Source organism: Euleptes europaea, chromosome 18 (assembly GCF_029931775.1).
Source record: "Euleptes europaea isolate rEulEur1 chromosome 18, rEulEur1.hap1, whole genome shotgun sequence".
Taxonomy (NCBI): Eukaryota; Metazoa; Chordata; class Lepidosauria; order Squamata; family Sphaerodactylidae; genus Euleptes; species Euleptes europaea.
In genome coordinates this window covers 10,693,148-10,713,606 of record NC_079329.1, presented here as the reverse complement: position 1 = coordinate 10,713,606, position 20,459 = coordinate 10,693,148, and the positions used below count along the sequence as shown (strand labels likewise).

The 20,459-nt window shown below is 50.3% G+C and overlaps 1 protein-coding gene across 1 annotated transcript; it reads right to left on the bottom strand.

Moving 5' to 3' along the window:
- Positions 1-6,472: 6,472 nt before the first annotated feature.
- LOC130490410 (zinc finger protein 271-like) lies at positions 6,473-15,784 on the bottom strand. The gene is made up of 4 exons (XM_056864237.1): positions 15,776-15,784; positions 13,006-13,091; positions 11,058-11,158; positions 6,473-8,878 (listed from the first exon to the last, which is right to left on the bottom strand). Exons 1-4 carry the CDS (start codon positions 15,782-15,784, stop codon positions 6,489-6,491), a joined length of 2,586 nt encoding a protein of 861 aa, XP_056720215.1. The 3' UTR covers positions 6,473-6,488.
- Positions 15,785-20,459: the final 4,675 nt, after the last annotated feature.

Genomic DNA, 20,459 nt, shown 5'->3' with positions numbered 1-20,459 from the left:
TTGTAATCGTAACCCATTAGCAAGGGCTTTCTCAAATACAGGGCACCGGCAGAGAAGCATCCATAGTTGCTTCAAAAATTTGGACCTCCTTTTACCTTGAGGTCTGCCAAAGGCCAAGTCTGTATAGCTTCTGGAAGGGCTTTAAAAAACAAAACCACACAACAGCCAGGATTAATTACATGTGGGGGTAAAATTGACTGGGTATTTTACTTTTATTGTTTGTTTTTTCACTGTCAATTCCGAACTGCTCCAGGCCTATCCAGAAGAACATAAAGTGAAACAGTCAGATGGATGAAAGAAACTAGGGACTGAAGGAAAAAACCTTGGGCCTACCTAATCTAGTATGTCCCACAAAAATCACACCTGGTCCATATCAAGTATCTACCATCCTGCTCCACCGAAAATGTTTGCAATGCCTCTATGCCCCAGAGGGCATGATTTGCCCCCTTTATCTCTGACAGAGGTACTGTGGCTTGATGGCAGAAATTCAACAGGTGCAGCAAACCTACTACGGACTGTGAATACACCACCGCTGTGCCACCAGAGGACTTTTTAAAAAATCACCAGCTGGTATCGCACTATAGCAGGGGTGGGGAACCTTTTTTCCGCCAAGGGCCATTTGGATTTTTATAACATCATTTGCGGGCCATACAAAATCATCAGCTTAAAAATTAGCCGACCAAGCCCCAAGCAGGCAGCTGCCCCAGATGACCCCCCGGCGCGGGCAAGCAGGCAGGCATCCAACCGGTGGCATACTCGCCCACTTGGTGGCACAGGATGGTCTGTCGCACCAGCCGGGCGTAGCCGTCCAGCCGCATGCCGGAGTTGCTCCTGCTCCGCATGTTTGGGTCTGGATTCTACAGCAGGCTCCTGCTACCTCCGCCTGCTGGGATAAAATGAGGATGCAGTGGCTAAGAACTCGTCCATGCGCATTCTGGCCTTGCCCCCTTTAACCCCTCCATTGTCACCACTTCCGCCCCCAGCCCTCTTGTAGTACAGAGGGAACGCGTTTCTCCACGGCCCAAGTGGGAAAGGGTTAACACTGTTTCTTGGGCGGTTCTAGCAGCTCCATAGCTAACGACTTTTCTGTAAGGGGAAAAAGGTTCCTTTTCTTGGCAAAGCAAACTCACATCCGCCTTGAATAGAGGCTATTCCTGACTGCCGGAGGGGGCGGATCGCCAGTCTTAGATCCTTCTGAGCTAGAGATCTGCCAGGACCCACGAAGGGCCAGACCAAATGATTTCACTGGCCTTAAACGGCTCCCGGGCCTGACGTTCCCCACCCCTGCACTATAGGAACTGATAGGAATTGCTGATTTTAAAAAGAAGCTGTCAAAAGCCCTCTGATGGTTGGCAGTAGACTTGGACTGTGTTCTGTCCAAAAATATCATAGCAAAGCAGGTTTGGGGAAAGAGCAAACTGAAGATGAAGAATGGAGAACTGGAGTATGTGTGGATGCCCCCTCCAAAAAGATGTTCTCTCCAGGACCAGAGGAGCAGGCCGAATATATTAGGTGCTGTGGAACACAGGCAGGATAAATGCTGCTGCAGTCGTCTTGCTTGTGGGCTGAACAGACTGCTGGATGTGATGGGCCTGGGTCTGATCCAGCAGGGCTTTTCTTATGTTCTTATGAGGAGTAGAAAAGGGCAAGAGTCCAGTAGCACCTTAAAGACTAACAAAAATATTTTCCGGTAGGGTATGAGCTTTCTGAAGAAGTGAGCTGTGGCTCACGAAAGCTCATACCCTACCAGAAAATATTTTTGTTAGTCTTGAAGGTGCTACTGGACTCTGGCCCTTTTCGACTACTGCAGACAGACTAACACGGCGACCCACTGTGAATTATCTTTTGAGGCGGTAAACCTCAGTTAAGGCAGGGCCTAGGCAGAGTTTGCACCACAGCTGAACTATTGTTAGCGGACCACTACTGACCTCTAGGGGGTTATGCCAGTTATAACAAAACAGAACCTGTCTCCATTTACTGCCTCTGCTTTTAAATTAATCAATGCATAAACAGCCAGTGTGGTGTAGTGGTTAAGAGCGGCAGACTCTAACCTGGAAAACCGGGTTCGATTCCCCACTCCTCCACATGTGGTTTGCCACTGTCCGCTTCCCGGTGGGCTGAGAGAGTTCTGAGAGAACTGTGACTGGCCCGAGGTCACCCAGCAGGCTTCATGTGGAGGAGTGAGGAACCGGACCCGGTTCTCCAGATTAGAATCTGCCGTTCTTAACCACCACGCCACGCTGGCACCTCCGCCATCAGCGAGGTTATACTTCTAATTTGAGAGGGTCAGGGGTGGGCTGAAAGCGGAGCACGGGCCACCCCCTTGCAACGAAACTCACATTTTCTCTCTTTCTGCAACCTGTCGCCAGGTATCACAGGTAACTACAGGATCCATGCGAGCGTGATGAATCCACTAGCAAGGGAAGCCTCTGCCATGGCTTTGGTATCTTTTTAGGTCATTTGTATGTAGCCCCAGGCACAAGGATGAATTGCAATCTACCTCAGAAGACCGTGGTGTTACACAAGGATAGGGACAGCTAGGGTTGCTGACTCTGGGTTGGGAAATTCCTGGAGATTTCGGGGTGAAGCCCAGGAAGGGTGGGGTTTGGGGAGGGGATGGACCTCAGTGGGGCATAATATAGGGTTGCCAGGCCCCTCTTTGCCACCGGTGGGAGGTTTTGGGGCGGAGCCTGAGGAGGGCAGGGTTTGGGGAGGGGACTTCAATGCCATAGAGCCCAAATGCCAAAGCGGCCATTTTCTCCAGGTGAACTGATCTCTTATCGGCTGGAGATCAGTTGTATGAGCAGATCTCTTGCTAGTACCTGGAGGTTGGCAACCTCTAGCATAATACCATACAGTCCCCCCGCTGAAGCTGCCATTTTCCCCAAGGGAACCCACCTCTGCAGTCTGGAGATCCGTTTGAATTTCGGGAGCTCTCTGGCTCCACCTGGAGGTTGGCAACAGCTCGTGATTAGAAATCTCATATATAAAAGACACGTTCTGAATTCTGCCTGTCAGACATACTCTAGTGTGTCCAAGAAATAGAATTCAGGAAGAGCCTATATAAATGAGGCAATTCAAGTGCTCTGTGGTTTCCAGCTTACTCTGTGCGTGGCCAATGATTCCTGCAATGCAAAGGCCTTTCCTCTAACTCACCTACCACCCCCAACCACCACCACCCCCAGATATTTTTGCCAGCAAAAAAAAAACCGTCTCCAATACAATTTTCTACAGACAAATTCTTAAGCACCTTTAATTAGCATGTTCAAGGCATTGTTAACCATGGACTTCTCAGCACATGGGTTTGAGATTAACTGAGATCTGTGCCAGAGGGATCAGTGCTCCAACCTCCGCCCTCCTTTTCCCCTCCCCACCCCCTCCCGCTGCCCAAGAATCATATCCTGTCATTAATTCAAACCCCTTCGAATGCATCAAGCTCGAGCATTTCTTTTACAATGGCAACAGGACTCATTCAAAAGTTCCCAGGGGACAAAATTTCCCCACAAATGAATAATCTGACTAGATGTTTTTGAGCACCTTTTCCATTCTAAGGCAGGTCTTGAGCACAACAGGAATTCCTCTCTATTTTAAGTTCTGGGTGTCAGAGGTAGTTTGAATTCTCAAACAGTGGTGACGAAGATGGCCTCTGAGCGGTAGATTTCATGGAATCCTACTTCCAGCCGGTCGTTTTCAAGGAGAGCGATTAAAGACGTGAACTCGTTCGCAATCCCTGTCTTCTTCCAGTTTGGGGACTAGCCAATCTTCTCGATTTGCAAAAGGTAATTTAAAAAAAAGGTAGAGGTGCTTTGATTTTCATCACAAAGTCACAAGGCCGAATCCTACTTCCTTTTCCACACACCCTTGTCTTAGAGATCTTGATTAATTCCACAGGAATGTCTTTGTTTTGTGGTGCTCAAATGTCACGTCCATGGTAAAATAAAAGGGGGTGGTTAGGGTCGTGGTTCAAACTCCTCCATGCTCTGTAATCAGAACCATTAATTACAAAAAACCTACAGCAGGATTGTAATTAATTCACTACATTTTTATTCCGCCCTTCCTCTAATGAGCTCAGGGCAGGACTCCGCATACATGCCCCATCCTATACATTTTATCTCATGAGGTAGGTTAAACAGAAAGACAGGCACAAGATTTCCCCTGTGAGCTTCACAGCAGAACCGGGATTCAAACTTGGGCCTCCCCAGTTCTAACCACACTCTGTCGCCTGCACCACACTGGCTCTTCTCATACAGGGTGCAATTGCACATGAGCGCGGGAAAGCTGCAGAATGCGACAGTAGCAGAAGCTTCTGTTTTACAAAAATTGATACATTTCTAGTCCTTATGGTGGCGGAGCGTGAAGTGAATGCCAGGTGCTAGAAGAGTTGCCAAAACGTATTCCCATTGAATAGGAGGTAGGGCTTCAGTGTTGCCTCCAGCTCTGCACCCCATTCTGCATGAGCAGCATACAGTTCTGGTTTCTAGGGAGGAAACTAACTCCAGTTAACCCATGTGCCTGCATTCGTACAACACAGGATTCGCTACACAAAAAGGAAAAAGCATGCACGGGTCCGACAGCGAACCGAGATGGTGCGTTATGTCAGCTGAAGTGCACATTTTAGGTTGTACAGAATCACAGAGTCAGAAGGGGCCATACAGGCCATCTAGTCCAACCTCCTGCTCAATGCAGGATCGGCCTAGAGCATCCCTGACAAGTGTTTGTCCAGCCGCTGCTTGAAGACTGCCAGAGAGGGGGAGCTCACTACCTCCCTAGGTAGCTGATTCTACTGTTGAACAACTCTTACTGTAAAATTTCCCCCTAATATCCAGTCGGTACCTTTCTGCCCATAATTTATACCCATTATTGCAAGTCCTATCTTCTGCTGCCAACAGGAACAGCTCCCTGCCCTCCTCTAAGTGACAGCCCTTAAAGAGAGCAATTATGTTCCCCCCTCAAACTCCTCTTCTCCAGACTAAACATTCCCAAGTCCCTCTAGTCTTTTCTTCAGTCTCCAGGCCCCTGATCATCCTCGACACTCTCCTCTGCACACGCTCCATGCTGTCCCCATCCTTTTTTAAGTGAGGCCTCCAGAACTGCACACAGTACTCCAAGTGTAGCCTGACCAATGCAGTGTACCGCAGGACTATGACATCTTGTGATACCGATGTCTGAATGCCGCTCTAGGCACAAAGTTTCACTGAGTCATGAACTGTACTGGGTAGCCCTGAACAAAAAACAGCCTAGCCCCACCTGACCACCCCATGCCATGGGACAACAAAGCACACTCCCAAAATACCTAAAGGAATACGAAGTTATAAATGTGCTTGATAAATGCATAGACCTTTGGATCTTCCCAGCATGCCTCCCTTTCAAAACTGCTCCCAAGAACTGGAGGTGTGTTCGATAGGTTGGTGTACCACCTTTGACTGGCTGCTAGATGCTGACTCGGGAGAGAAGACCCCTGGATCCAATTTCTGTGAACATTGACTCCATTTTGATCACACCTAGGAAGGTCAGATTGGTGGGCTTCCTTTCTGTCTGAGCAACATTGGTGGCTCGGGGATGAAGCTGAGTGAAAGCAACGTGTTTGGTTAGGACTTCAGACTCAGAGATAAAACGAAGGGGATCTCCTTCAGGTTATATGATCTGGACATCACTGCAGCCTATTAAAATTTAAGATCAATGATCTTAGGTGATTCAGGGAGCGCTCCAGGAGCTAGACAAGACATCAAATGAGGCCTGATGTTGGGGGAAATTCCAGCAACAGAATATGCTGTAAGGTCTAGAACGGGGAAATTTGGAGGAAGGGTTGCAGAGATGGAATTAACCGATTACAAGCCAACAGACCTGAAACGGTCTAATGAGATGGATATGCCAATGCTAATGAGAACCACAAAACAAATCTACCATTTTAATAAAATCAGGCCTCGGGATCCACGTGCAAGTACTGCCACCAAGATTAGACTGAAGCATCAGATTTAGGGCCAGGAGGAGACCAATTTTGACTGGATGCCACTTAATTCCGCTGGTGCTTAAAGAACACAGAGTTTCATTGGAAGGCCTTTTCTCTTGGGTTTGAGGTCCGTGATAAGACAGAGATGGATCAGTTGGTACTCAGACCTGGTCAGACTCCACAAGGAAGATTTGGGTAAACGCAATCAGGACGGATGAAGCAAAGCTTTTTGGTGAGTAGACCTTCAGATCTTCCCTGGAGGTTTTTAAGCAGAGGCTAGATGGCCCTCTGTCAGCAATGCTGATTCTATGACCTTAGGCAGATCATGAGAGGGAGGGCACCTTGGCTATCTTCTGGGCATGGGGGTGTGGGGGGATAGTTGGAAATTTCCTGCATTGTGCAGGGGGTTGGACTAGATGACCCTGGTGGTCCCTTCCAACTCTATGATTCTATGGTGTTTGGAAAAGGCCAAATACATAGGGTAGAACTTTCTGCTTCCTCCTCCACACACAGAGGGTCAGAGTTCAGAAGCCACAGGTCAGGGAGCCAGGTGGGTACGCTGGTGTTTGGAGAAAGCTGAGCTCCACCGGAAGGATTTCCCGCAAGCGCCGCAGACGTACGGGCGGGTCCCCGCATGCTGGTGCTGGTGCTCGGCCAGGTTACCGCGCTGCCGGAAGCTCTTGCCACAGACTGGGCAGCGGTACGGCCTCTCAGCAGTGTGGACACGCCGGTGCTTGACCAGGTGCGAGTTCTGGGTGAAGGACTTGCCGCAGGAGGCACAGACGTAAGGCCTCTCGCCCGTGTGGGTCCGCTGGTGCTGGATGAGGTTGGAGCTCTGCCGGAAGCCCTTGCCACACTCGGTGCACCGGAAAGGGCGGGCGCCCGTGTGGGTGGCTTGGTGCTTGGCTAAGTAGGAGCCCAGGGCAAAGGCCTTCCCGCAGATGGCGCAGCAGTGGGCCTTGCCGGGGGCATGCGTCCGCCGGTGCTCGGCCAGGTTGGAGCTCTGGCTGAAGATCTTGCCGCAATCGGGGCACTTGAACGGCTTCTCGCCGGTGTGTGTCACCTGGTGCCGCAGGAGCTTGGAGCTCTGGATGAAGCCCTTGCCGCACTCTGGGCATTTGTAGGGGCGCTCCGCTGGGTGGCAGCTGCGCCTGTGTTCGGTAAGCCTGCAGCGCCACGCAAAGGTCTCCCCACACTCCGAGCACCGGGCCGGGGGGTCCCGCTGATGCTGCCGCAGCCCTGAGAGCAGCACGAAGCCCTTGCCGCATGCCGGGCACCGGAAAGGCCTCTCTTCTCCCAGGTGGCGTCTCTGGTGCCTCCCAAGCTTGCCGCTGTCGGGGAAGTGTTCGCCGCACGTCGGGCAGCGGTAGGCGTCGTCGTCCGACATGTGGATGCGCTCGTGCACGGCTAGTGTGGCAAAGAGGGCAAAGGTCTTGCCGCAAGCCGTGCAGGCGTATGGCTTATCCACGGCGGCTTCCGTTGAGTGAACTGCAAGCTCCGAGTTATCAGGGAACATTTCGACACACAGGTGGGATCTTTCGTCTGCCCTGTGGCTCAGCTTGTGCATCACGAGATCTGCGCTCTCGGGAAAGCAAGCACCGCAAACGGAGCACCTGTAAGGTTTCTCTTCCTCGCCTGCCTCGTTGCGGTGGCTCAACTGGTGAAGGGCCAGTTCTTCGCTCTCAGGAAATGCTTCCCCGCACTGGAGGCAGTTGTGAGAATCCTCATGCAGGGTGTTTGTGATCACAGCAGTGGTCTCAGCAAAGCTCGCCCTACTCTCCCCGCTCTCCAAGGGCTCCTCCTGGCCTCCATGGATGCTTTGGTGTCTCTCCACGTCAGAACTACTGGGGAAGTTCTGCCCACATTGGTGGCAGTAGTGGGATACCTCTCCACGGTGCACTCGCCGGTGTATCTCAAGAGCAGAACTTTCGGAGAAACAAGCGTAACAGTCCGGGCATTTGTGGGGCTTCTCTTCTACACCGTGACTTTTCATATGGGCCTCCAGTTCTGACTTGTCAGGGAAGGTTTCTCCGCATTGAAGGCGGCTGTCAGAGACCTCAACCAAATGGGTCCTCTGATGGGCAGCGAGGGCAGAACGCTGGCTGAAACCCTCTGCACGTTCAGAGCTCGTACATGTTTTCTCTTCCTCCCCCTCCGTGCGATCGTGATATTGTGCAGCTAGTTCTGAGCCTTCCAGGGAAGTTTTTGTAACTTGCTGGATACTGGGATGAGCAGCTGAAAGCGGAGTAGGGGGTTGCAAATTTGCAGCGTCGTTTCCCCAGCTGCTCCCGTTAGCGCGGTGACTGCGCACGTGCTTCGCAAGGTCGGAGCTGACACCAAAGCAGCGGCCACACTCCTTGCAGCCGTACGGCTTCTCACCGGTGTGAGTCCGCCGGTGCGTGACGAGAGTGGACTTGCGTCCGAAGCGCTTCCCGCAGTCGGGGCAAGCGTGGGGGCGTTCGCCCGAGTGCGTGCGCAGGTGATGCGCCAGGGTAGAGCTCTGCGAGAAGCGGGCCCCGCACTGGTGGCACCGGAAGGGCTTCTCCCCCGTGTGCACCCGCTGATGCTCGGCCAGCGTAGAGCCACGGGCGAAGCGCTTCCCGCACTCGCCGCAGACGTGGGGCCGGCGTCCCCTGTGCGCCTTGAGGTGCTCTGCCAGCGAGGAGCTCCAGCTGAATCCGCGGCCGCATTCGGGACACCGGAATGGGCGCTCCCCTGTGTGAATCCGCTGATGCTTCACCAGGTTCGAACTCTGGGCGAACCCCTTACCGCACTCTGTACAACGGAATGGACGAGGGTCTGGTCCCCGCGTAGCAACAGATCCACTGTTCTTCTCCAACAACACCTCATGGGACCAATCACAGTTCTCTGGGCAAGCAGCCTCTTCATCCTCAACTTCCTCCTCTTCCTCACTTGGTGAGTCAGAGCCTGCTGGAAGAACGGAAGATAAGCTATTCAGGGATTCCAAGCATTAAATCCCCCTTGTTCTGGAATTTATCAACTATAGGAAGGCCTACACTCTAGCCAGATGTCACGACTTGCCTTTGAAGAAGAAGAAGAAGAGTTGGTTTTTATATGCCGACTTTCTCTACCACTTAAGGGAGACTCAAACCGGCTTACAAACCTTCCCTTCCCCTCCCCACTACAGGCACCCTGTGAGTTGCAGGTGGGGCTGAGAGAGTGTGAATAGCCCAAGGTCACCCAGCTGGCTTCCTGTGTAGGAGTGGGGAAACTAATCCAAGGGTCTGATGGACCAAGGGTCTGATTCACCAGATTAGCCTCCGCCACTCATATGGAGGAGTGGGGAATCAAACCTGGTTCTCCAGTTCAGAATCCACCACTCCAAACCACCACTCTTAACCACTACACCACACTGGCTCTAGAAGGAAAACAGGGATCCCATGTATTAAATCTCCCCTGTTCTGGAATTTATCAGCTATAGGAAGGCCTACACTCTAGCCAGATGTCATGCCCTGCCGTCGGCTGTTCTAGAAGGAAAATACAGGAAGATCCCAAGATCAGAAAGGCTATGCCCTTGCAGGTCAGGAGACACTGAAACCACCGAACATGTATTGTTCAGCTGTTCATTCTATCATGAGGCTCTTATTAAACTAATTGCTCCCCTGATCAGCGAATTCCCCGATAAGCCAGTGGAATTCCTGACTAAGAGGCTCCTGATGGGTGAAAACTCCACACTTTTCGCTCCCAACTGCCAAAGTTTGTGCCATCGCAATTAAAACTCGCAAAAACAGAATGGAAAAATGTCAATTCTTGTGATTTGTTTTAATATCTTAAATTTTAATATCGTTAGTCTTTGATCTAATTTTGTAATTTATATTAGTTTCGCAGTTTTATTAAGTCAGATAATTTTATGTATTAACCTTTGGCTGATCAAACAGACCGTATCAATAAATATCTGTCTATCTAATCTCCCCTGTTTGGTGATTGGCATAATTCAAATTTTATTTCTTGACGTGGAGCAGGGGAGAACAGCAGTGCTATCCTAAGTAGATTTACCCCCTTCTAAGTCCATTTAAATCAAAGAATTTAAGAAGAGTTGGTTCTTATATGCTGACTTTCTCTTACCACTTAAGGAAGAATCAAACCGGCTTACAATCACCTTCCCTTCCCCTCCCCACAACAGACACCCTGTGAGGTAGGTGGGGCTGAGAGAGCTCTAAGAGCTGCGACTAGCTCAAGGTCACCCAGCTGGCTTCATGTGTAGGAGTGGGGAAACAAACCCAGTTCACCAGATTAACATCTGCCGCTCATGTGGAGGAGCGGGGAATAAGAACATAAGAAAGGCCATGCTGGATTAGACCAAGGTCCATCAAGTCCAGCAGTCTGTTCACACGGTGGCCAATCAAACCCTGCAGCAGGTCTCCAGGGTCTCAGGCAGAGGTCTTTCCCATCATTTACTTGCCTGGTCCCTTTAACTGGAGATGCCAGGGATTGAACCTGGGACCTTCTGCACGCCAAGCAGATGCTCTGCTACTGAGCCACAGTCCCTCCACGACTGAGGCAAAGTTAATGGGCAAAGCAGAAGCCTTCCATTTGTTATAATAACTCCTGCTCCATTACTTCAAATAAACACACACACATTTCTTTTAACAGTATTTAGACAAGCTGCACAATCTTCTTTGTGCAGAAGTGCTTGCGCATGGAATACACGCAGGTCTATGAGTCCAGGCCTAAGGAGGGGTCGTGGCTCAGTGGTGGAGCATCTGCTTGGCATGCAAAAGGTCCCAGGTTCAATCCCCGGCATCTCCAGTTAAAGGGACTAGGCAGGTAGGTGACATGAAAGACCTCTGCCTGAGACTCTGGAGAGCTGATGCCGGTCTGAGTAGACAATACTGACTTTGATGGACTGATGGTCTGATTCAGTATAAGGCAGCTTCATGTGACAGAGACCCTTGACTGGGAGGCAGGGAGACAAGGATGCTGTGTTCATGTACACGGACCCCTCCCCAGACTGGAAGCCCCTGTTATGTTACTGCGATTGCAATTGATCCCAGAACCAGCAGCGCTTGTGGTTTTCAAAGCACTGTGTGGCTTCCAGCGGAGCTGCCCTCCACTGCAGTGACACCAGCAACACAACGTTCCTCACCTGCTTTGACAACGGTAAGCTCCTGCCTCTCTCCTGGGTCTGGCAGCTGCAGCTCGTCCCCCAGTTCCATCCAGGAGAAGTGCGGCTCAGCCACCGGGAACCTAAAGAACAAACGGTTGACACACAGGAATGACACAAGCCACATATATGCCTACTTTTTTTTTTTTAAGAAAGGATGGCCAAATACCCAAATACTCGAGGGGCTGTGGCTCAGTGGCAGAGCATCTGCTTGGCATGCAGAAAGTCCCAGGTTCAATCCCCGGCATCTTCAGTTAAAGGGACCAGGCAAGTAGGTGATGTGAAAGACCTCTGCCTGAGACCCCGGAGAGCCGCTGCCGGTCTGAGCCGACAATACTGACTTTGATGGACCAAGGGTCTGATTCAGTATAAGGTTCATATGTATCCCAAGGACCTTTTCACAAGAGACTACAGAAAACCTGTTTTCCCCCTCCTTCATTGTTTAATTTTTGTAGCAACTGCTAGATGCAGAGTTCTGATGAGCTCGAAAGCCTGCATGGTGTTTCGTCTCAATATGGGTGGCCCCCGATAAATGGCATTATATGGACTTTGTTTCCTGTTCTCCGAATCCACAATTATAACCAAGCTTTAAGTATGTTTGACTGCATCTGACCACACACACCCCATGGCTCTCCTTCCTCTCCTCCTCTTGGTTCCCCACTGTCTACTTTAGATTTTCCTTTCCTTTATCCCTCAGAAGCTCCTTGATCCATTGATCTTGAGCGGGGTAATTTTAAATCTAACATTTGAGGGATAGAAGGACTGAAATAAATCTTGCCACTGACAATGAAGCCTTGGGATCCCTGCCGCTTAATAAAAAAGACATTATTTCGGACACAGAGGCATTAGATTTATATATTAAAAGAGGAAAGATATAACGTGATCTAAGTTCCTCATAAAAGCAACATTCCAAGAGGGCATGAGCTAATGAATCAATAGAGCCAGAAGAGCAAGGACACGTCCTTTCTAGGTGTGGTATATTCAAAATTCTGACTTGCATAACTACTTTAGATTTTAAGTTCTGTGGGGAAAGAGACTGCTTGGTTTTTGCCTGTGCAACTTTGTAAGGGGCTTGTAAGGAGCATAAACCGTCAGCAACATTAGGATGCCCATGATGCAAGTGTTTGCTTTTAAGCTTAGTCACTTGCAGCCACCAACCACACAATTCCCCTCACAAGAGTCCTAATTTCTTGAAAGGAACAGTCACACCAAATGTTACACAAATTGCAAGACCTTATTCCCAACTATTTATTTACTTATTTAGAACATTTTTGTGCCACTTTTCCACCTAGCTGAGGGGCCCCCAAGGCCGGGAATGATCACAATCATTAAAACAACTCTCAAAAAATACATATTATAAAACCAATTAAAAACAGAAAGGAGCATGAGTGAGGGGAAAAAGAAGAAGTTGGTTTTTATATGCTGACTTTCTCAACCACTTAAGGAAGAATCAAACCCGTTTACAATCACCTTCCCCTCCCACAACAGACACCCTGAGAGGTAGGTGGGGCTGAGAGAGCTCTAAGAGATCTGTGACTAGCCCAAGGTCACCCAGCTGGCTTCATGTGTAGGAGTGGGGAAACCAACCTGGTTCACCAGATTACCATCCGCTGCTCATGTGTAGGAGTGGGGAATTGAACCCAGTTCTCCAGATCAGAGACCACTGCTCCAAACCACTGCACTTAAACACTACACCATGCTGGTTCCCAGGTTCAATCTCCAGTTAAAGGGATTAGGCAAGTAGGTGATGTGAAAGACCTCTGCCTGAGAGCCTGGAGAGCAACTGCCGGTCTGAGTAGACAATAGTGACTTTGATGGACCAAGGGTTTGATTCAGTAGAAGGCAGCTTCATGTATATATGTGTTAAATGTGCATAAAATGACAGCTTCAGCAGGATTGTAACCAAAGGGGAAACAAAGCAAGGTTTTACCTTGGGGTATCAGGATCCTCCTCTACTGGAAAGGGGTCGTGGCTTTCAGCTTCGACTGGGAAGCCTGGGTATGATATTGATTCCGCCTGCTTGGAAGGAGAAGAGATGGAATCAGTGGCAGGAAAACAAAGCTGAATAAGCACAATGCTCTAGCAAGTCAGCATCTCGCCAGACAAGGAAGATTCCCCACGCCCATACAGATGTGGCACAACTTGGCATACCCAAGGCAAATTTTCTCTCCCTCAGGACACACAAAGCAAGCAGGCAGCCCATGCAAGGCCAAAGGCACGCATTCACACACACAGAAGAAGAGTTGGTTTTTATATGCCGACTTTCTCTACCACTCAAGGGAGAATCAAACCGGCTTACAATCTCCTTCCCCTCACCACACCAGACACCCTGTGAGGTAGGTGGGACTGAGAGAGCTCTAAGAGAGCTGTGACTAGCCGAAGGTCACCCAGCTGGCTTCGTGTGTAGGAGTCGGAAACAAATCCAGTTCACCAGATTAGCCTCCACCGCTCATGTGGAGGGGAATCAAACCCCGTTCTCCAGATCAGATTCCACCGCTCCAAACCACCGCTCTTAACCACTACACCACCTTTCTAGCCTAGGTGGTGTAGTGGTTAAGACAGACGGCCATTTCATTCATACATTCATCATCCATTTGCACCTAATGTGCAGTACAAGCCTCCTTGGCAGGGCGAGACAGATGACTACCAGTATCATCCTAAACGTAGTTGTGTGTGTGTGTCAAGTGCCGTCAAGTCGCTTCCGACTCATGGCGACCCTATGAATGAAGTCCTCCAAAGTGTCCTATCTTTGACAGCCTTGCTCAGATCTTGCAAACTGAAGGCTGTGGCTTCCTTTAGAGTCAATCCATCTCTTGTTGGGTCTTCCTCTTTTCCTGCTGCCCTCAACTTTTCCTAGCATGACTGTCTTTTCCAGTGACTCTTGTCGTCTCATGACGTGACCAAAATACGATAGCCTCAGTTTAGTCATTTTAGCTTCTAGGGTCAGTTCAGGCTTGATTTGATCTATAACCCATTGATTTGTTTTTTTGGCAGTCCAGGGAATCTGTAACACTCTCCTCCGACACCACATTTCAAAGGAATCTATTTTCTTCCTATCAGCTTTCAAATGTAGTTATGGCCTTCTAAACCCATCAAAATCTGTGGGCGCAAACGGGCGCAACTATTTAGGATTGCACTGTAAGCCACCCCAGGACAAAAGAGCTGGTTTGTTCCTATGGACTCGGTGCTGGTACCTACAAAGCAGGATTGTTGGGATGGCAAGTAGCACTCGGGTAGCCAGGTCCCCCTGGCCTCTGGTGGGGGATGGGGGAGGTAGGGTTGCCAAATCCAGCTTGAGAAACGCCTGGATATTTGGGGTTGGAGCCTGGGGAAGGCAGGGACCTTACTGGGGTACAATGCTATAGAGTCCCCCCTCCAGAGGGTCGGTCGCCAGCTCCAGGTTGGGAAGTACCAGGAGATTTTGGGGGGTAGAGCCATAGAGTCCACCCTTCGACGCAGCCCTTCTCTTCAGGCGAACTGATGTATGTCGCCTGGAGATCAGTTGTAATAGCGGGAGATCTCCAGTCGTCACCTGGAGGTTGGCAACCCTACCCCTCCAACGCATTCATTGTCTCCAGGGAAACCGGTCTCTGTAGTCTGGAGATGATCTGTAGTTCCAGGGGATCTCCAGGTCCCACCCGGAGGCTGGCATCCATCCCTATGCGGCCCGTCCCCTTGGGGGAAGGTGTCTCACACAGACAGGCACAGACGCCTTTTTCGTAAAGTAGGGAAGGGGAAACCGAATTCACTTCGGCTTGCGGTTGGACACCTGTGCCCCACAGGCCTAATGGGAGCAGTCCTCTCCACCCCAGGGTCATCCCCCCCCAATCTTGCCCCCTCCTCAGACAATCCCTCTAGGGAACGTGGGGGCCTTCGTATTTAGGGTTGCCAGGTGGCTCTTTGCCACCGGCGGGAGGTTTTTGGGGCAGAGCCTGAGGAGGGTGGGGTCTGGGGAGGGACCTCAATGCCATAGAGTCCAATGGCCAAAGCGGCCATATTCTCCAGGGGAACTGATCTCTATTGGCTGGAGATCAGTTGTAATAGCAGGAGATTGCCACCTATTACCTGGAGGTTGGCAACCCTATCGGGCAGAGATACCAGCTGGAAACCGGCAAGCCCTGGAGATCTGCAGCTCTGCTAGGGTTGCCAACTCGGGGTTGGGAAACACCTGGAGATTTGGGGGTGGAGCCTGAGGAGGCGGGGTTTGGGGAGGGGAGGGGCTTCAACGGCATAGAGTCCAATGGCCAAAGCGGCCATTTTCTCCAGGGGGACCTGATCTCTTATCGGCTGGAGATCCGTTGTAATAGCAGGAGACCTCCAGCTAGCACCTGGAGGCTGGCACCCTCCTCCTCCCCAAAGCGAAGGGTCTGCCGACCAGTCCCCAGGGCTGCCAGCCCCCGCGGGCCAAGGGGCTGCCCTGCCAGGGGCCCCCTTCTCCAGACCCCCACCCCACCCCACCCCGTCCCACAGGCTCGCCGGAGCGCACAGGCGCCGCCGCTCCGAACCCCCTCGGGGCGCGCCTTCCCCTTCCCCTCCGAGGGCGCGCGCTCCCCCAGCGCCGGCCTTGCCCGGCCCCTCCGCCGAGACCCCAGCCCCCCGGCCCCTCGAGGGCAGCACGGCCTGCTCCTCTCCAAGCCCCCCTTCCAGGCCGGCCGCCCTCCAAGTTCCTCGCCTCCCTCCCCGGCTCCGCCACCCCTTACCGTCTCCATCGCCGCCGGGCCGCTCCCCACGCGCCGTCTGCAGCGCGCCGGGGGTTAAGCCCCGCAGACAATGCCCCGCCAGGCCCGCCCCCGCCTCCCCTCGCCCGCCCGCACCAGGCAGGCCAGGCGCCAGCAGGGATCGCCTCGCCTGCGCCGCGGACAGAGGCGCGCACCCGGCGCGCGGGCCGGACCTCTCCAAGGAAAGAGCGCGGCGGCGGCGCAGGCGGCTCCCCGCTCCCCATCAACAACCAAAGGGGTTTTTTTTTCCCCCAAGAGTCATAGAGCTGGAAGGCACCACCAGGGTCATCTAGTCCAACCCCCTGCACAACGCAGGAAACTCCGAACCACCTCCCCGCTCACCCCCCCACACACACCCATACTTCGTCCCCAGAAGTAGAAAAGAGCAAGAGTCCAGTAGCACCTTCAAGACTAACCAAAATATTTTCTGGTAGGGTGTGAGCTTTCGTGAGCCACAGCTCACTTCTTCAGGTATCTGAATGTATCAAAATGTATCTAAATGTATTTAAATGTATCTAAATGTAGAAAAGGGCAAGAGTCCAGTAGCACCTTCAAGACTAACCAAAATATTTTCTGGCAGGGTGTGAGCTTTCGTGAGCCACAGCTCCCTTCTTCAGAAACAGCTAGAATGCGAATCCATCTGTCACAAGGTTGATGGATTTCCATTCTGGACGGCTAAATGTGGTGCCTTCCATGGAGATAATTCACAGTGGGTAGCCGTGTTAGTGTGTCTGCAGTAGTTGAAAAGGGCAAGAGTCCAGTAGCACCTTCAAGACTAACAAAAATATTTTCTGGTAGGGTAGGAGCTTCCGTGAGCCACAGCTCACTTCTTCACAGCTCACTTTAGTCTTTAAGGTGCTACTGGGCTCTTGCCCTTTTCTACTACTGCAGACAGACTAACACGGCGACCCACTGTGAATTACCTTCATCCCCAGAAGGTGGCCAAAATGCCCTCCCTCTCATGATCTGCCTAAGGTCACAGAATCGGCATTGCTGACAGATGGCCATCTTAAAAACCTCCAGGGAAGGAGAGATCGCCACCTCCCTGTTCCACTGAGGAACCGCTCCAACTGTTAGACAATTCTTCCCAATGTCTAGAGCAGGGGGGTAGAAAGGCTCCTGGCTGCCCTTTGGCGCATGGCTGTTGCAATACCTTGGGGGATTGATTCCGACGCCTACGTGCCTGCAGCCTGTGGTGCTGGTTAAGATGATGTCTCTGGGACAGAAATTTACCAGAATGCCCGAGACGTGTGCAGGGAAACCTAATCCTGTTGATAGGGAGGAGTTGTAAACAGGCCTTTCCAAAATATTGGGGAGCCAACTCCGATTGCCCGTTTTCCAGCCTCTGGGTTTTCTTTCTAATGCACGCCCACCAAACTCCGGCCCTTAATCTTTTCCATAAGAAGGTGTCAGTTCTGCAGCGTAGGAAAAGAGGAAACTGCCTCTGAGCATAAGAAACAAATTCATGAAGGAAGTTACAGCCACAAATTAGCGCTGCCAACCGGGTTAGGAAATTCATGGAGCTCTGGTTTGGGGAGAAAAGGGACCTCAGCGGGGTGTAATGCCAAAGAGTCATAGAACACATGAAGCTGCCTTATACTGAATCAGACCCTTGGTCCATCAAAGTCAGTATTGTCTACTCAGACTGGCAGAAGCTCTCCAGGGTCTCAGGCAGGGGTCTTTCACATCACCTACTTGCCTAGTTCCTTTAACTGGAGATGCCGGGGATTGAGCCTGGGACCATCTGCATGCCAAGCAGATGCTCTACCACTGAGTCCACCTTCCAAAGCTGCCATTCTCTCCTGGGGAACTGATTTAGGTCATCTGGAGATCAGTTGTAATTCTGGCAGCTCTCCAGGCCCCACCTGGAGGTTGGCAACCCTTTCAGTGTTGAACACCATGGAAGGTATGATACGCCTCTATCTGGGATGGGGGGGTTGTCAGGTCAGAACATGTGGCTTTTGCCATCCATTTTGAGCCTGGCAGCCTCTTTTTAAAAAGAAATATAAGCTTTGAGCTAGGTGACAGAGAGGGGAGCCATAATTAATACTTGCAACCTCTGGCAAAGCGAGGTTTGCTCCTAGGATATAGAGAAGCAGTACTGTCATGCACTCCAAACCACTGACAGCATCTGAGGATCGAAGGATACTATGAGAACCCAAAAGTAAAAATATTAAATACCGGTGAATATTACATAGCAAAGATTGGATGTCAAACAGAGACAATAGCATTTTTAACAATAGCATTCGCAGAGGAGGATTCATGTTACCACTGAATAAGACCTTTTATGTTAGAATACTGCGCTCGTGGTTCCCAATTTGTTTAGCGCCAGTGCCAAATGCTTGCTCAAAAAATCACTTACATTGCTTCCAACAAACTATTTTCAAAAATACCTTTCCAGGTTCATAAAACATGCATCACAAAAATACCAGTAAATTATACACTAGATAATGCCATATGATTACCTCTTAAATTACTTTAATGTGCTTCATCTGCCTTATGCAAGTTAAAGTTTCGACAGGCATTCTTAGGAACAGAATTTCAGAACTGCCTTTTCAAGATAGTGGAGAAAACTTAACTTTAAATAGCTTTTATTTATTTAAATTTATCATTTTAGTGATGGGGGACAAAAATTTAAAAGATTTGCCCAGGGCAAAGACAAATACACTGCAGGAAGACTGGGGGGGGGGGGGCTTTCTGTGGTTGGGGGCAGGGCTCACACTACCCTCTCCATCTGATGGAGTTTTTGCAAAAACTGCCTCCCCACAGCCCTCGTCCTTGCAAATAAATAATTATTCCGAATAATGGTGAACAGACACCAAAGGAAATGGAAACAACCTTGCAGGTCCCAGACTTGGAATCCTTTCTACCCTTCCCATTCGCCCTGTTTACATGCCAGGAAGGGGGGGGAAAACCCTACAGGCTCAACCATCAGCCCCTCAACCCCCTTGATGCCACCCTTCCTTCCAAAAAGGCGTTTCTGGGCACCTGCTGGCTGCCTTTTGGCAACATGAGTCACGGAGAAAAATTTCGTGGCCATTCATGAATGGAAGGTTTGGCATTGGATGTGCCACTCTTTAGATGCACCATTTTCCCCACCTGAATTCTCAAAACTCTACATGGGGGGGTTATTTTTGAGTTTAAAGAATTTGGGTAGGGAAAATGTGCATCTAGAGAGCAGCAAATCCAAAGCAAAACCTCCCATGCATAAATGCCCCCCCCCCCCCGCGAAGCTAAGCAGGGTCAGCCCTGGTTAGTATTTGGATGGGAGAACACCAAGGATGCTGTGCAGGGGAAGGCACTGGCAAAACCACCTGTTAGTCTCTTGCCATGAAAACCCCAAAAGGGGTCGCCATAAGTCGACACTTTACACACATTAAGAGCATCTATCGCGCATCTAAGAGCACAGAGGTTTGGACAGGGTTTTTGTTTTGCAAACTAGCAACCCAACACACGTAAGAACATAAGAAAGGCCCTGCTGGATCAGACCAAGGCCCATCAAGTCCAGCAGTCTCACACAGTGGCCAACCAGGTGCCTCTAGGAAGCCCCCAAACAAGACCACTGCAGCAGCACCGTCCTGCCCATGTTCCACAGCACCCAAAATAATAGGCATGCTCCTCTGATCCTGGAGAGAATAGCTATGCAGCATGACTAATATCCATTCTAACTAACAGCCATGAATATCCCTTTCCTCCATGAACATGTCCACTCCCCTCTTAAAGCTCTCCAAGCTGGCAGCCATCACCACATCCTGGGGCAGGGAGTTCCACAATTTAACTACGAGTTGTGTGAAAAAAAATGCTTCGTTTTATGTTTGAATCTCTCACCCTCCAGCTTCAGCAGATGACCCCGTGTTCTAGTATTATGGGAGAGGGAGAAAAATCTCTCCCTGTCCACTCTCTCCAAACCATGCATAATTTTATAGACCTCTATTATGTCTCCCCTCAGCTGCCTTCTTTCCAAGCTAAACAGCCCTAAGCGTCTTTTTAAAAAAAATTTATTTTCTTAATTTGACATATTAACATATAAAACAATATCCAATATTTAAATAATAATAATAAAACTAAAAAAAACCACAATTAAAGTTTCTAAATTAACAATAAATTGACTTCCCCCTCTCCCTCTTCCGTCTAAACATAAATTGTATAAACTTTTGCTAACGGAACTAATCCCTTTATTATTTTAATTAACATACTTCTATCTAACATCCTTAAATCAATAATTAATTTAAAATTAATAAAGGTGTAAATAAGGGATTCGAGCAAAAATTATTCTAAAAAATGGTCCCATTGAAAATTAATTTTTTCCCCCAAAAATAAACGCACAGTTTAACAGTTAAGGTGCAAGCAGCCCTAAGCGTCTTAACCGCTCCCCATAGGACACACCCCGGGGTCCTTCCAAAGCCTTCCTGGCTTCCCTTGCAGCCCAGGGCGGAACGTATTGCTTAGCCACGTTTGTACGCTGCGGGGGGGGGGGACTTCAGAAAGGGTTGCACTTTCCGGTTCCTGCTAGATCCGAGGAAAGAAAGGAGGGGAGCAGTAGGCTGGTGGTAGGAGACGAAGGCAAGACTGGGAGGGAGGGATTTTGGGGCTGGCTGCGGTGTGCATGTTGTGGAACTCCTTGCAAATGAATGTGCAAAGAGGTCTTGGAGGGGCTGTGGCTCAG

Excerpts from the sequence above, each read along its gene's own strand:
- LOC130490410 (XM_056864237.1), bottom strand. Across the intron at positions 11,159-13,005 it reads GAGGATCCTGATACCCCAAG|GTTCCCGGTGGCTGAGCCGC; the intron begins GTAAAACCTTGC and ends TTTGTTCTTTAG. Across the intron at positions 8,879-11,057 it reads GCTTACCGTTGTCAAAGCAG|GCTCTGACTCACCAAGTGAG; the intron begins GTGAGGAACGTT and ends TTCTTCCAGCAG.